At 45.0% G+C, this 14,093-nt stretch overlaps 1 protein-coding gene across 3 annotated transcripts in view; it reads left to right on the top strand.

The window, feature by feature from the left end:
• The window catches only part of MSRA (methionine sulfoxide reductase A), a 228,683-nt gene extending 215,041 nt beyond the window's left edge, over positions 1 to 13,642 (top strand). For all 3 annotated transcript variants that reach the window (XM_054001624.1, XM_054001626.1, XM_054001625.1), the window contains exon 6: positions 12,858 to 13,642. In XM_054001624.1, the coding sequence (XP_053857599.1) occupies positions 12,858 to 13,022 (165 nt within the window). In that variant the 3' untranslated portion in view covers positions 13,023 to 13,642. The remainder of the gene's footprint in view (positions 1 to 12,857) is intronic.
• Positions 13,643 to 14,093: the final 451 nt, after the last annotated feature.

Genomic DNA, 14,093 nt, shown 5'->3' with positions numbered 1-14,093 from the left:
TGGCAGGTTCTGCCACGGAGCAGCCTTCTTATCACACATATTGATGTGTATACAAACACACACGTGTTATCAGGTGTTGGGTTTCAAAAGGAATTCTCCTTCTGAGAGAAGGTCACTCACATGGGAGGTTTAGCCCGGATGGTCTGTGCCTGTCTCTTTTGTTCCCTGGGTCTAAAGGCATTTGGAGACTTTGCTGCCATGTCAAAGCCCCCCAAATATTGGCCATTAGTTCTGATCTCCTGGTGTATCTGAAGGTGTTTTAGGAGGAACATGTGGTGTTATGCTGTGTCCCTTCATATCTATCATAAATCCTTAATTGCCTAAATAGCAATTAACTCCTAAAGAGGCAGGTTTTAGGTGGGGAATGCCCTGATATTTTCTCCTTGCTCCTGGTTGTGGTAATATAATAGAAATGCAGAAATCAGAGTAGGATGTGTTGGAAGGGATCTTAAAGATTCTCTCATTTCAAGGATCTCTCTCTTTAAATAAAACAACCAGTTAAGAAGGTGCAGTGGAATAGAGACAGAGCAATGCCTTTAAACAAAGTGCAGGGTTTTATCCTGGGAAATGCACCAGGGCTCTGAGCGCTGAAGTGTTTGAAGCTGCAGGGAAAGCATCCGGAGAGGATTTGTGCTGTATCCATCACCCAGCGAGAGGCAGCTGTCAAACAAATCCCTTTGGTTCTTGACTCTGCTTCCACCCCCCAGATTCTGCCTGGTGAGGGCTGTGAATTTGTCAAAATGGTGCAAAGCAATGCCAGCTTTGGGGAACTGGGGAACTTTTCCTCCTTCTATTCCTTGTGCAGGGAGCACCCGGCAGAGCCATCCTCGCCCTGCTTTGCTGCTCATTTCAAAGGAGCAGCCTGAGCCAAGAGAACCAGATGAGGGTGACATCTGGCCATGGAGCCTCTGCCAAGTCACTGCTGTTCTGTAGCTGGCAGGAAGATGATGTGCTGCAAATGCCAGGTTCTCTCTGAAATGTAAAGTGCATTCCCTGCATTTTCTTTGCTTCCTCTCCAGCCTCAACCAGCTTGGTATTTTGTTTTACTAATGGCCAAATTCAAATCTCCTTTCCAGACACAAAAATCCATCCCAGTGGTGGTGGGTGATTTATACAACGAGTGGAATTTGACCCTGTAGTCCAAAAGGGTCTTGTATTTTCTAAGCTTCCTGACAAATTAACTTGTTCACTGTAAGTCTCATTCAAATCTCAGCCCCTGTGGGGTGTGTTTGTGCTGAGGGTCACTAACCGAATATATCAGAATTGTTTGTACCTAAATTCTTCCAGGAAGGAGCAGGCAGAGTTTGGGGCAGGTGGAAAAGCTAAAGAAGCTCTGGAGGTTTCCTTCACTGATACTTTTCTGGAAGCCTAAGATGCACCCCTTTAATCAAAACATCACTAGAGCTCATCAAGAAACTTGAGAAAGAAATCTGCTGCTCCTAAAAGGTAGGGACAGTTAAAAGAAAGTTTTGGGGTTGGAACTAGGTGTCCTTTAAGATGCTTTCTAACCCAAACCATTCTGTGATTCTGTGACTGTAGGTGCCCTGTACACATAGTTACTCCCCGCTGTGCCCAGAAGGAGTAGGGATGGTGTGGGAAGCAGCTGAAGCTGTAGGATTTACCCTGTTTCCTTATGAAGCATTTTTATTTTCACCCTTGTTGCTGAACTCTCAGCACTTCTGGCAGCTGTGAAACGGTGCTGGGTTTGCAGCTGCTGTTCCATCCAAGTGCATCTTTTCCTCCTCCTCTGCTAAAATGGTCTTGCTGCAACAGTTTTCATAACTGTATAAGAAACGGAATTGTATTAAATCATTGACAGGCTGGGAGAGCTGGGAATGTCCAGCCTAGTGTAGAGAAGGATCCAGGGAAATATTAGACCCCTTCCAGAGCCTAAAGGAGCTCAAGGAGAGTTGGAAAGAGACTTGGGATAAGGGCCTGGAGGGACAAGGGGGAAATCATTACAATTTTATTTTTAGCTTCATCAAAAGTTACCCTCTATCATCATAGGAATAGTTGAAAATGTGTTGAATCAAAATCAAGTTTTATCAGATTTGTCAAATAAGGGGGGACTTTTGCATTGAAGGATACATACAGATACCATAACTAAATTGAACCCACCCAGTTGATCAAAGGGATGGAACATCTCTCCTGTGAGGAAAGGCTGGGAGAAATGGGATTATTCAGCCTGGAAAAGAGAAGCTTTGGGGTGACCTAATTGTGGCTTCCCAGTACCTGAAGGGAGGCTGGAATAAAGATGGAGAGGGACTTAGGACAAGGGATGGAGGGACAGGACACAGGGAATGGCTTCCACTGCCAGAGGGCAGGGATGGATGGGATATTGGGAAGGAATTGTTCCCTGTGAGGGTGTTGAGGCCCTGGCACAGGGTGCCCAGAGAAGCTGTGGCTGCCTCTGGATCCCTGGAAGTGTCCAAGGCCAGGCTGGATGGGGCTTGGAGCAACTGGAGGTAGTGGGAGGTGTTGGAACTGGATGAATTTAAAGGTCCCTGTCAACTCCAAACCATTCCATGATTCCATGATCCTATGGATCAAGTTCGATGCTATGTAACTACTCAGCAGGAAATATCATCGTAATTATCGAACAGAATCTGGGTATCTTTAGATTCTGTCCTTACCAATTATCCTATGCACCCTCCTGGAAAACAGTCAGATAGCACATGAAACTATCAAGGCAGTATTCTTTATTGTCTGCCAGAAAAGAAATTGCTTGATATTATCCCAGTTCTTGAGAACAAAACCTATTTTCCCTGAAAAGATAAGGAACAGCTAATTCAGGTTTTGCAGAGCACGTGCACCGTTATCGTTAGGAAGGAGCTTAACCAACCTGAAAGCAAATGCTAAATGATCCAGATCTTGGTCTTATTAAGCTTGTGTGTGTTTTTCCTACCACTTAAAAGCCTGAGGATCAGGGTAAATGAGATTTTCTGGAAGGCAAGGCTTTCAAGTTTACCTCCCTCTCTTTCTAAAGCACGGAGGCGATGCCTCTGTTTACGCGGAGCTCCAACGGAGCGAGTGCATCCCTGCTGCAGCGTTTCATGGAACATCCTTTGTTTATTCACACTGTGCCACTTTTAAACTTCAGATGTAAACAACAAAGACTTCTTTGTATTTCACACTATCTCATACTCACTACCTTCTGAAGTCCAAAGCCAAAACACTGTGGAATTTTACCCTCCTCACACTTTCTCCTGCTTGTTGGATGGGTTCTTCCAGCCTTTACTATTTATAGTGGCTGGAAAACTACTTATCTTCTGATTAAAACATGCTCTGTTCATTTTCTCTTGACTTTTCAGTCCTTGGAATGGGCAAAAAATTGTATTGCCTGGTAGCCATTTCAAATATAATTTTGGTCATAATTATGCATATATTTGATAACAGAAGAAATTTGTCATCCTGAAGGATCCAAATTGCTTTAAAGTATTCAGCCTCTCTCTGATCTGCTACGTGGATTAAAAATATAGCAAATATTCCACTGAAATCAGCTGGACAGAAATGTCAGAAAAGCCTAGGCTGGAAATGCAGCAGCTGTCTGACAACACACATTGAGGGAGACAGAAGAATTTTGGTTCTGTTTTAAACCAGAGTGGGATTTTTGGTTGGAAATTTCACAGAGCTGCAGCTGTACTGATCCTTGAGATCCAGCACCGGGGTGTGCCCCCTGTTTTATATCCACGGGGGAAGGACCTCAATTTTCTGTTTCATTTGATGTGCAGTGTTGTGGTGCTTAGATCAGTCTCATGCTGAATCCATGTCCTCTCTGTTTGATGATGTTTGGAGAGGGCAGCCATGGGGGAATTGAAGATCTTTGGAGATGATGTCTCCATGGGGGAAAAAAAAAGGACAATATCCAAAAAAACAGAAAAATGTGGTGTTGGTTTTTTCCCTTTCCAAGGACCATCCTTTATCATCCCTTCCCCTTAGGCTGCATTAGAGCATGAGCAATATCTGATGAGCCATATATAAGTGGTGGCCTTGGTAGTGCTGAGGATGGTTGGACTTCATGGTCTTAGAGGGCTTTTCCAGCCAAAAAGATTCTGTGATTTTATGATTCGGTTTTGCTGGAACATTCAATGTGTAACATAAATAGTTTTGCTGTAAATTGTTGGGAATATTAGACCCGTGGAGGATCCTTCTGAGATATTTCCTTATATAAGAAACCACCAATACAGACTGAAAATAAAGGTGACAGCATCGAGTTTAGCAGGTGAGGCTCATGGTGGGTGTTCAGGGTGAGTTTTTCACCTCTCCAGAGAGTGGTCAGCAAAATACAAACTACCTCCCAGCTTTTTGTGGGGGTGAAATGGTTTAGGGTTATAGACCAATGGTCATGGGAGGCTGAAGGGAAATTCCCAGTGTTTTATTAGAGGCAAAATAGGTATCAGGGATGACAGGTTTCCCAACAATTTCCAGTGCAAAGATATTTAAGGTATTCCAATATAGCAAATTTTATGATTTTAGCGGTAAATATTTGTGCATGGTCTCTTGTCTGGAAGTCTTTCCCTCCAATCACAACAGAAACAATTTCTGGTTTTTTTTTTCAGGATGAGTTTACGTAAAGATAAATTGTTTCTCTGGAAAACTCATATGTGTTCCTGAGAAACTGTCGTGCTTATATATCATGGAAGAAATACTTGATGGAAATCCAGTGAGAAAAATAAAATGATGGCAGTGTAACAGCAGAGCTGACCTGAGCCCTCTGGGTTTGATATGGCAAATGAATGCTTTTACTTCTTCATTGCTGCTCCCCTGAATAAAAAATAATTGCAGAGCCTTACATTCATTGCCAAGGGCTCACACCCAAGGGAGCACCACAAGCTGCTCTGCACTTGGAACAGAACGTGATCCAGAGATAAGTGAGCTAATGGAGGTGGGAAAGTCTTGTCAACACAGTATTTACATGTGGAGGGTTTTATTCTGTCCACAGGCAGCTGGGGCTTAGAGTACTTTTGGACCTGAGTCAGCTTCTCAGAGTCATCCAGGGCCAAACCACTTGTGGTCTCCAGAGTGGAAGGTTCTTCTCTGAGCTTTGTTGCTGTGTGTGTGGGTCATTTCCCCCATCCCAGCTTGGCCCTGGCCATTGTTATTTCAGGAGTATGAGAGTAAAGGATGAGTGATTAGGGGAGGAGACTCTGCTGTCTCCAGCCACGGAGGAGACTTGAGCTTTAGATCACTGGAAGTCAGGACGGGGCAGGAGTTTTCTTAGGCATCATCAATTATCCGCGCAGGATGTGCAGTAAGAGGCTGTTTGGCTGCGTTCAAATTGGCCAGACAAACAGAATTTCCATCTCTCTCAATGGCTCCTTCAACACCTAATTAGCTCCCAGATGCTAGTGGAGCAAGATGTCTTTTATCTTTGCTAATGTTATCTCCCTCTACCTCCTAAATGCCTGCCCGTGCCATTCCCCACTTTCATCTCTCTTCCCTCAGGAGAAAACAGGATGGGTGTTCAGGAAGCTCCACACTGAAGGTCAAGCTTGTAAAGACTCGGGGTCAAGCTGATCCTGTTAAACCAGGCAGTATCTGGAGCAAAAAAGCTTTGAATCCAGAATTAGATGGATATGATGGAGAGCAGGATACAACTTCCTTCCTATGCACGTTCACAGGATCAGCATGCAACAGGAAAAAATAGAATTGCAGATTCTATTTCACTGTAAATTGCATTTAAGACAATTTAGGACAAATTCAAAGTTCCTCTTTTCCCATTGTGGGAGAAGGTACCATGAAATCTGGCTGGATAAATGTGATATTTCAGCTGGCAGAGCTCATTGTTGTGGGCAACATTCAGGTTTTACACTCGGAGGTAAAATAGGAGGAAATATCAGCCTAACTGCACTCCTGGTCCTCCCTAGACCCTCTGAGCACAACCACTTGGGGCTGAGTTAATACCAGGCTATCATCCAACTGTGATTTACCTTGGCAGGACTGATGGATATCCAAGCCCAGCAATTCCTTCCCCTCTGGCAGGGAGGAGTGGCCAAACAACCTGCTCCAAGCTAAGTGGTTAAGAGGGAAACATTTCAGAGAGAGCAGATCTTCAAAGAGAGGGAACACACTTTATACACACACCCAGCTTTCCCTAAGGCTCCTGGAGATGTGTCTCCATCCAGGATCAGTTTTCTCCATTCCAGTGACATGTTCCATTGTGTGAAAGATTTGTCAACGGGGAAAAGCTTGGATAAAGTCAGTGTTGCAGTTTTATGGATGAAAATCAGGATTCTTCAGCTTAGATTTTGTACCATCTTCTTTTTCTATCCTATTTCCTTCTTACCTGCTTTTCCTCTGTGCTGCGCTGGAGGAATACATTCCTAGAAAAAATTCCAGCAGGTTCCTGCAGCAGCACTTCTCCTCTTTGGCCAGGGAATGGGAAATCCCTACAGGATGTGTCCCGGGCTGCATCTAAAGCTGTGTGATCAGCAGGCCAAGGGAGCTGATTCCACTCTGGTGTACCCCACCTGGAGCTCTGTGTCCAACTCTGGGAATCCCAACATGAGAGGGATGTGAAGCTCCTGGAGAGAGTCCAGAGGAGGCCATGGAGATGCTCCAAAGGCTGGAGCCCCTCTGCTCTGGAGACAGGCAGAGCTGGGGGTGTTCGCCTGGAGGAGAGAAGGATCCAGGGTGACCTCAGAGCTCCTTCCAGGACCTAAAGGGGCTCCAGGAGAGCTGGAGAGGGACTTGGGACAAGGCATGGAGGGACAGGACACAGGGAATGGCTTCCACTGCCAGAGGGCAGGGATAGATGGGATATTGGGAAAGAATTTCTGGCTGTGAGGGTGGGCAAGTTCTGGCACAGGTTGCCCAGAGAAGCTGTGGCTGCCCCTGGATCCCTGGAAATGTCCAAGGCCAGTCTGGACAGGGCTTGGATGAGCCTGGGATAGTGGAAGGTGTCCCTGCCCATGGCAGGGGATGGTCGTTAAGGTCTCTCCCAACCCAAACCATTCCATCATTCTATGACAATTTTCTTCAGATTTAGTCCCACAGCAGCTGCTTTTCTCTCCCAGTATGGAGTCTGTGGATTTCATCATTTCTTCCCCTAGATCCATGTGCCCATTCTGTGAAAGATGAGGAATTAATATCCCCATGATTCCGTTATTCCCAATCTTGATCTTGCCCGATTTGCCAGAGGCACTCTGCAAAGAGAGTTCTGAGACCAGACAGCTTCCCTGCAAAGATATTAATAATACTCAGGAATTACACAGCTCTCCAAGGCCTGTGTGAGCATTAGCTAATTATGCAGCACTCCACAGCCCTGTGAAAAGCATTTGCTAATCAATTCCAGCACCACCTATCAAGTGCATCTATACCATGGAATCCACTGGGCAGAGGCAGCTGGAAACGGGAATGTGGATGTCTGGTCCCAGTCCATGTGGTAGCTGGGGCTGGACTTCAGCACTCACCAGCCACTGCTCCCACATTTCCCTTAGCAGGGTCCTTCTTCTTGTCATAAACACATGATTTCCAAAAGCAGGTCACCTGCAGGCTGGGAATGCAGATTTTACCAGATAATCAGGATTTCAGCCCATTCCAGCGCTTGTAGAGGTTGCTGGCATCAATTAGTTTGGAAAAGCCAACATCAGTAAGTGACATAGAAGAGACTGGACCCAGCGTGACAAACTGAGCTGTTCCAGCCAACTGAAGGCGGCACAAAGGAAACCATTTCAGATCATATGTCATGGATGACACAGCAGAGTGGGTTGAACTGCCCGGAAGGAGAGGAAAGGGAAGGAGAAAATAAATTAAGGAGAAAATAAAACATTGGTAATTGCTCATTCCTCTGGACCAAAGTTTGTTCCTCTGGATCAAGTGAGCCTATAGGGCTGGATTTCTGCTCCCAAACCTGCCAGCGACTAATCCACAAACCTGGCAAAGTCAGTTAAGTTGTTTTCCAGTTAAAAATATCACAGGGATCAAGTGTCTAGGCTGCCCACAGCCTCCCATCCTAGAGAGCTCACAGAACTAATTCCTGCAGTTCTTCTTCATAGTGCAGCTCCTTTAATTCTTAGGACTTTTGGAAAAAGAGCTGAAATTCAAGATTGCTGCTGCTGGTGTGAAATTTTGTGTAGACCCTGCAATTAAGGGAGAGCCCAGCAGATTTTGTTTGGTGGGGTTGTTGTTAGAGTTTGACATCAGGAGTGATGGTACAGAAGCTGTCACACATGTCAGGATGCTCTGTGGTGTTTCCAATAACAGTGATTTTTCAAGGAGGTTTTAGAAATGCAGCAGCTTCGTGCAACTCACTGGGACACGAGACAAAGTGGATGGATGTTGGTATAAGCTGGTTTATAAAGTGTCTATTGAATCAAACGCAGGATGATGCTGTTTTTATTAAAAGCCACAAAATGCTTGAAGCCAGTTAATACTCCCCTGCTTAACTAATGCCTCTGCTTGTAAAATTAAATGGTTTCATTTAGCAAAACCAATTTTAAAGCCTTTTTGTCAAATCTATAATGACTTTAGCATGAGGAGACTCATGTTTTGCACACATAATACAGGTTGTTTTTTGAAGAGAGAGGGTGCTTAACGAGGTGCCACATGTGGAATAAGAGGAAAGTTGCCCTTCTGAGTGAAGAACTGGTTACAAATAGGAAATAAAAGGTACAGATAACTGTGCAGTTTCTGCAGTGAAGAGAGATTAACCTGTCTTGGGAAGCTGTGCAGTTCAATACCCTCACAAAGGGTCTGAAAAAAGGCGATGGTGACGCACCAAAACCCGCTGAGGGTTTGGAGTTATTCCAGGTGAACCAAAGTAGACACGGCTACAAAAAAGTTGCAGAAGAATCTGACAATACCACAGAAAATAGCTGCTGAAATTCCATGTCAATAAAAGTCAAGTGTGGGCACAATGAGAGGGTTTAAATTAGCCCGGGAAAGAGGTTCTGGCGTCATTGCAGATGGTGCTTTGGAAACATCTGCTCTGTGCTCAGCAGAGGTCAGGAAGGCAAGTGGAATGCAAAGAATTGCTGGGAAAGGGACGGGGAATGAAAGAGGAAATGTAAGTCCAGGGCTGAATAAATCTGTGGGGCTCTTGAGCACAATGGAATTCCAGTCACCCCGGTGACTGCAGTGGGGAAGGAGAGCTGGAGAGTGCAGGGAAGGGTGAGAAGGCTGTCCTGGGTTATGGACAGGGAGTGAAAGGCTCTGGATCTGGTTGAAGACATGAATGAGCAGGATTAAGGTGTGAAATCCAGATTTCTGTGGAGAGAGGGAAGAAGGAATTGTATTAGGAGGCGCCAGGATGATCAGAGGGATGGAGCATCTCTGCTGTGAGGAAAGGCTGAGAGAATTGGGGTTGTTCAGCCTGGGGAAGTAAAGGATTTGGGGTGACTTTTGGGCCTTCCAGTGCCTGAAGGAGCCTACAGGAAATACGGAGAGGGACTATTTACAACGGCCTGGAGTGACAGAAGATGGGGGAATGGCTTCAAACTGAAAGAAAGTATGTTTCGATTGGGTGTTAGGAAGAAATTCTTCCCTGTGAGAGTGGTGAAGCCCTGGCACAGGGTGCCCAGAGAAGCTGTGGCTGCCCCTGGATCCCTGGAAGTGCCCAAGGCCAGGTTGGATGGAGCTTGGAGGAACCTGGGATCGTGGAAGGTGTCCCTGCAAATGGCAGGGGGTGGAACTGGATGAGCTTTAAGGTCCCTTCCAACCCCAAACTGTTTGGGATTCTGAGATCCAGTGTTTTGTGACAGAGGATGTGATGACAAATCTGGTCATGAGTGGTCTGGCAGAAATTTAAAGCAAACAACAGGAAATAAACTTTCACAGTCTGCAAAGAATTAGGAAGATCATCAAACACATCTTTTACAAGCTGAAAGTACAGGTTGGCTGAAAATTTTGTAGTGCTGAGCTTCCCAGTGCTGACTTTGACACCTCCATGATCCTGGAGATCTTTTCCAACCTTAATGATTCTGTGATTCCCTGTTCCTGCTCCAGTGTCCCAAGATAGCTGTGTCCCCTCTGCAGCTGGCTGAGATTTGGGTTCTGGTTTGGTTTTGCCCCTCCCTGGTGGAATCTGACAGGATTTTTGGGCTGGATTTTAAGCAGTTAAAGGGTCTCTTGTGATGTTGCAGTGACTTGGCAGTGCTGGGTTAACAATTTGAGTTGATGGTCTTTCAGGGCTTTGATCTCTCCTATGACAAAAGCCACAGAAATCCTCTGAAGGAATAAATTCTCTTTGAATTGCAATATTGGAGGGGAAAATCATCCAATGGTTCCTTAAAAATTTCCTGCGCTGAGTTAAAAATCCCAATGGTTAATTGCAGCATGGTAATGAGAACTCTCATTGGATGGCTCAGGAATTTTGAGACGGAGAGGACTAAAAATTCTTCTAGAACAGGATTACCATCAAATTATATCAGCCTCAGTGGCAGGAAATCAATCCAGAGTGGGCTGATTTACACCTGCCAGAGCCAGCACATCCTGAACCTCCCCATCTCTCCCAGTGATGTTTTTATCTTCATATCAACACTGTCAGTGCGAGGAAAATAATTTTCCCCTTAAAATCCAAACAACCAAGGTGGGATTTGGCAGAGTGTCAGAGCCTGGGGTTCCCACTGACAGCAGGACCGAAGTGCAATATAAGGACTCATCTTGAGTTCTGCTTTATTCAGGTTCTAATGGGCTGGGAAGGGATAAATGATGTTTATGCCCTCTTGTGGTGCCACATCGAACGGAATGGATTCCCTAACTGACAAAATGAAGCCAGTGATGGAATAGTCCCAGGTTAAAAATCTCTAACAAGCACTGTGGAAAACACAGTGGAAAAATCTCTCCCCCTCCAGCAGCATCTTCATGACTCAGGGAAGGGGGAGAGGCCAATTTTGACTGCATTTGCAGCAGCAGGTAAATGAGTAATGCCCACGATGGCAGAGTTTGTGCCATCTTTCAGCAGTGATGATCATTCCAAAGTATTTTCTCTGTGCTGGGAAGGTTAGAAAGTGAAACAGTGCTTTGTAAAAGGAGCTGTGTTGACACCTCTTTGTGTTTGGTGCTGTTGATGTGTTGTTGTACAAACCTTCACATGTTTTATCTTCCTTACTCACATGTCTGACAGGTGAACAACCTGATTCCCTTGGGACAGAGCCTGTCCCAGAGATGGGGAAAAGCTGGTTGTTGATTTTACATGGGGAAATAAGGCCAGGTTCCTGTGAAATGGAGCTTGTGATCCCAATTCCTTGTGTGGGAACACAAGGAATTAATGAGTCAACACTTTCCTAAGCTGTGCTGATAAATCTGGTGCAGGGTTGGGAACTCGGGGCTCTCCAGACTGGTTAACCATGGGTTTTGTATCCATCTTATCACTTCATTCCTGACTGAAGACTGAACACAGCAGAATGTGTCCTTTAGACAGTGAAATTGTGGGAATAAGTCAGAGTAGTGCTCTCCAAAGCCCAGCAGCTGCTGCCAGGCTGTGGGCAGGGCTTGGCTGTGCTGGGGCAGGATCTGGGAAACCCCGGTGTGGGAAATTTCAAGAGTTTTTGTCCCAGTTAATCACCTGTTGTTTAAGCGAAGCATTTCCATTGCATGTCATCCTTGCCTCTCCCCAGCCATGTAGGAGATGAAAGAGGAAGGGAATGATTTCCTTTCCACTTCAGGATGAGTAAACACACAATACTGGGTTTAAATGAAAGTATTGGTTTTAACTGGGCTAGGCTTAGGAGGGACTCTCTAACAGGATGGAAAATACTGAAATGAGGATCTCCATCCCCAAAGATCTTCCATAACCAATGTTTTTTGGGATCAAGGCTGCTATCATTCAGTCTATCATGATGAAAGAGGATGGGCTTGATGCTGATGACAGAGTCACAGTTTTGTGATTCCATGCCATTATTTCCCTTTATTTATGTTTTATATATTTAATAGTATGATGAGGTAACAAATATTTTTCTGGGAATCCTAAATGCTGACCCTTCAATCAATTCTATCTGCGTCCAGTGTTTATAACCACACTTTGCAACAGGACTCTGTCATTTGTTAAAGATCTTACCGGGTTTTAGCACAGACTTCAGAGCACAAGTATGTCCACACTGAGAAGAGAATTGGCTTCAAGATGTTGGTGTTTACCAGTTTCCATAGGAAAGAACAATGTAGTAGGGAAAATGTCACTGCAATTCATCTTAAAAAGAAATTCCCTCTGTCAGAAACCTCTTGGGAGTTTCAAATTCAGTTAGGGGATATCAGAAAGCAATTAAAGTCTAATTTAAAATCCCCACCCACATTCCGTCTTCTCTTCCTGCCAAGTGATTATTGCTCCTGGTCCACATATTGGCAAATCTTTCCAAACTGAGCCATAATTTGCCTTAAAACTTTCTGGTCATGATGGAACTTTTCTCTTTGAAGAATGAGTTTGCAGTGACTCTGCAGAAAACAAAAAAAAAAAAAATTAAAAAAAAAAGCCCAAATGCTCTGATTTCCCAAGGACATCCTTGGAGTTGAAATTTCACACAGAAATTCTTCTTGGACAAGGACACTGGGGGTGGATTTTGAAGCCGAGGCACTTTCCAGGGGAGGTTCCTGGACACTGCAGCTTCCCCGGGGTGGATCCCAGTGTGCTCTCCCTTTGTTTTCCACTTTCATTGATGGCTCCACATCACTGCCTGGGTTAATAAAGAGAATAAAAGTGTGGCCGTGGCAGATTAAACAAATGAGCCAATAAAGGGGAATGGTTCCCTCCCTCTCTGTGCCCACAATGCCTCCGAGCAAAACACCACGAGAGCAGGGATGAAAAGCTTTCAGGGATGAACTGGGAATGCGAGCACTGGGAGATGCCTGTGGCTCCTTCGGGGAGAAATCCTAATGTCATTCACAGCAAACCACTAATGGCTTTCCATGGTCTTTCCTGACAGGTGCTGACGGAGGGAGGCTTTGGCCCCATCACCACGGAGATCCGGGAGGCTCCTGAATTTTATTACGCTGAGGAATATCACCAGCAGTACCTCAGCAAGAACCCCGGCGGGTACTGCGGCCTGGGAGGGACGGGGGTTTCCTGCCCCATGGGCGTCAGGAAATAGCCTGAGCTTGCTCCACCACCTCCTCTTCATTGTAGGGAAAAAAAGACCAGGAACCCCGGTGGATGTTCCCGCAACATCCGTGGATAAAGATGTGGGAACCTGCTGGGGAGGCTTTCCATAATCACAGGTTTTCTGTTTGTTGACGTCAAATGCCAAAGTAGAGGCAGGAATTGCTCCCATCACAGCTTCTTCCTCTGTGCAGCTCCCGGGGTTTCCTTGTCATCTGGAGAGGTGGAAAGAGATCCAAACTTCTGAAGTTTGGCTCGAAATGCTGTTAAAAGGGTGAATTAGGAGGTGGTTGCACCCACAGCTGCTTTGCATTTCCAATGCCTTTGGGCTTTTTTATTTTCTTGTGTTAATTGATTTCCTGGTGTTCCCAGAGCTTTGACTTCTGGAGATGTGGTTGGGTTCCTTGCCTGTCACAACGCTGGAATTTGATGTCTTTGAGAATGATGAATTGATCAGATCAATGATTCTCCTACCACAACTCCACTTTCACAGCATTTAGTACCACCTGTAGTGCCTATTTTCTGAAATTATTTTAGCCAGAAAAAACAAAATTGTAATGTGATGCTTCTTTCTGACAGTTCCAAGAAGTGAATAAACACAAAAAGAAATCAGTTTTGTTTCCTGCTCTGCAATAAATGACAGAACAAGAAAAGAACAATGTTCTCTGTGATGTGTTCCAAGTAGGTATCTGGGTAGATCTAAAAAAAAATTATCAAATATTATAAAATGCTGCAGTTTTCTAATTAAACACCAGGGCGTTTAAATCTGTATCATCAGGCATGACAATACAGAGGAGTAGAATTATCCCTGTGATTAATTATTTGTACTTTAATAACTTTAATAACTTCCCCCACCAAGAGCAGACTCATGGCAAACGTAACTTGGGGCTGTCTCCAATGAGTGTGCAGTCAAAATAGCAGACCAGCCAGAAAGGGGAAAAAAATCAATTTTTGATTTATTCAAGGGGTTCTCAGAGCGCAGACTCAAAGCTGCAGACAAAGGATGCAGGGATGCACGGTTTATCCCGTATGGAAATGGGATCCTATGGGTCCAGAGCTCAAG

The sequence above is a fragment of the Vidua macroura genome, chromosome 31 (assembly GCF_024509145.1).
Source record: "Vidua macroura isolate BioBank_ID:100142 chromosome 31, ASM2450914v1, whole genome shotgun sequence".
Taxonomy (NCBI): Eukaryota; Metazoa; Chordata; class Aves; order Passeriformes; family Viduidae; genus Vidua; species Vidua macroura.
This window is presented reverse-complemented; position numbering and strand designations above follow the sequence as displayed.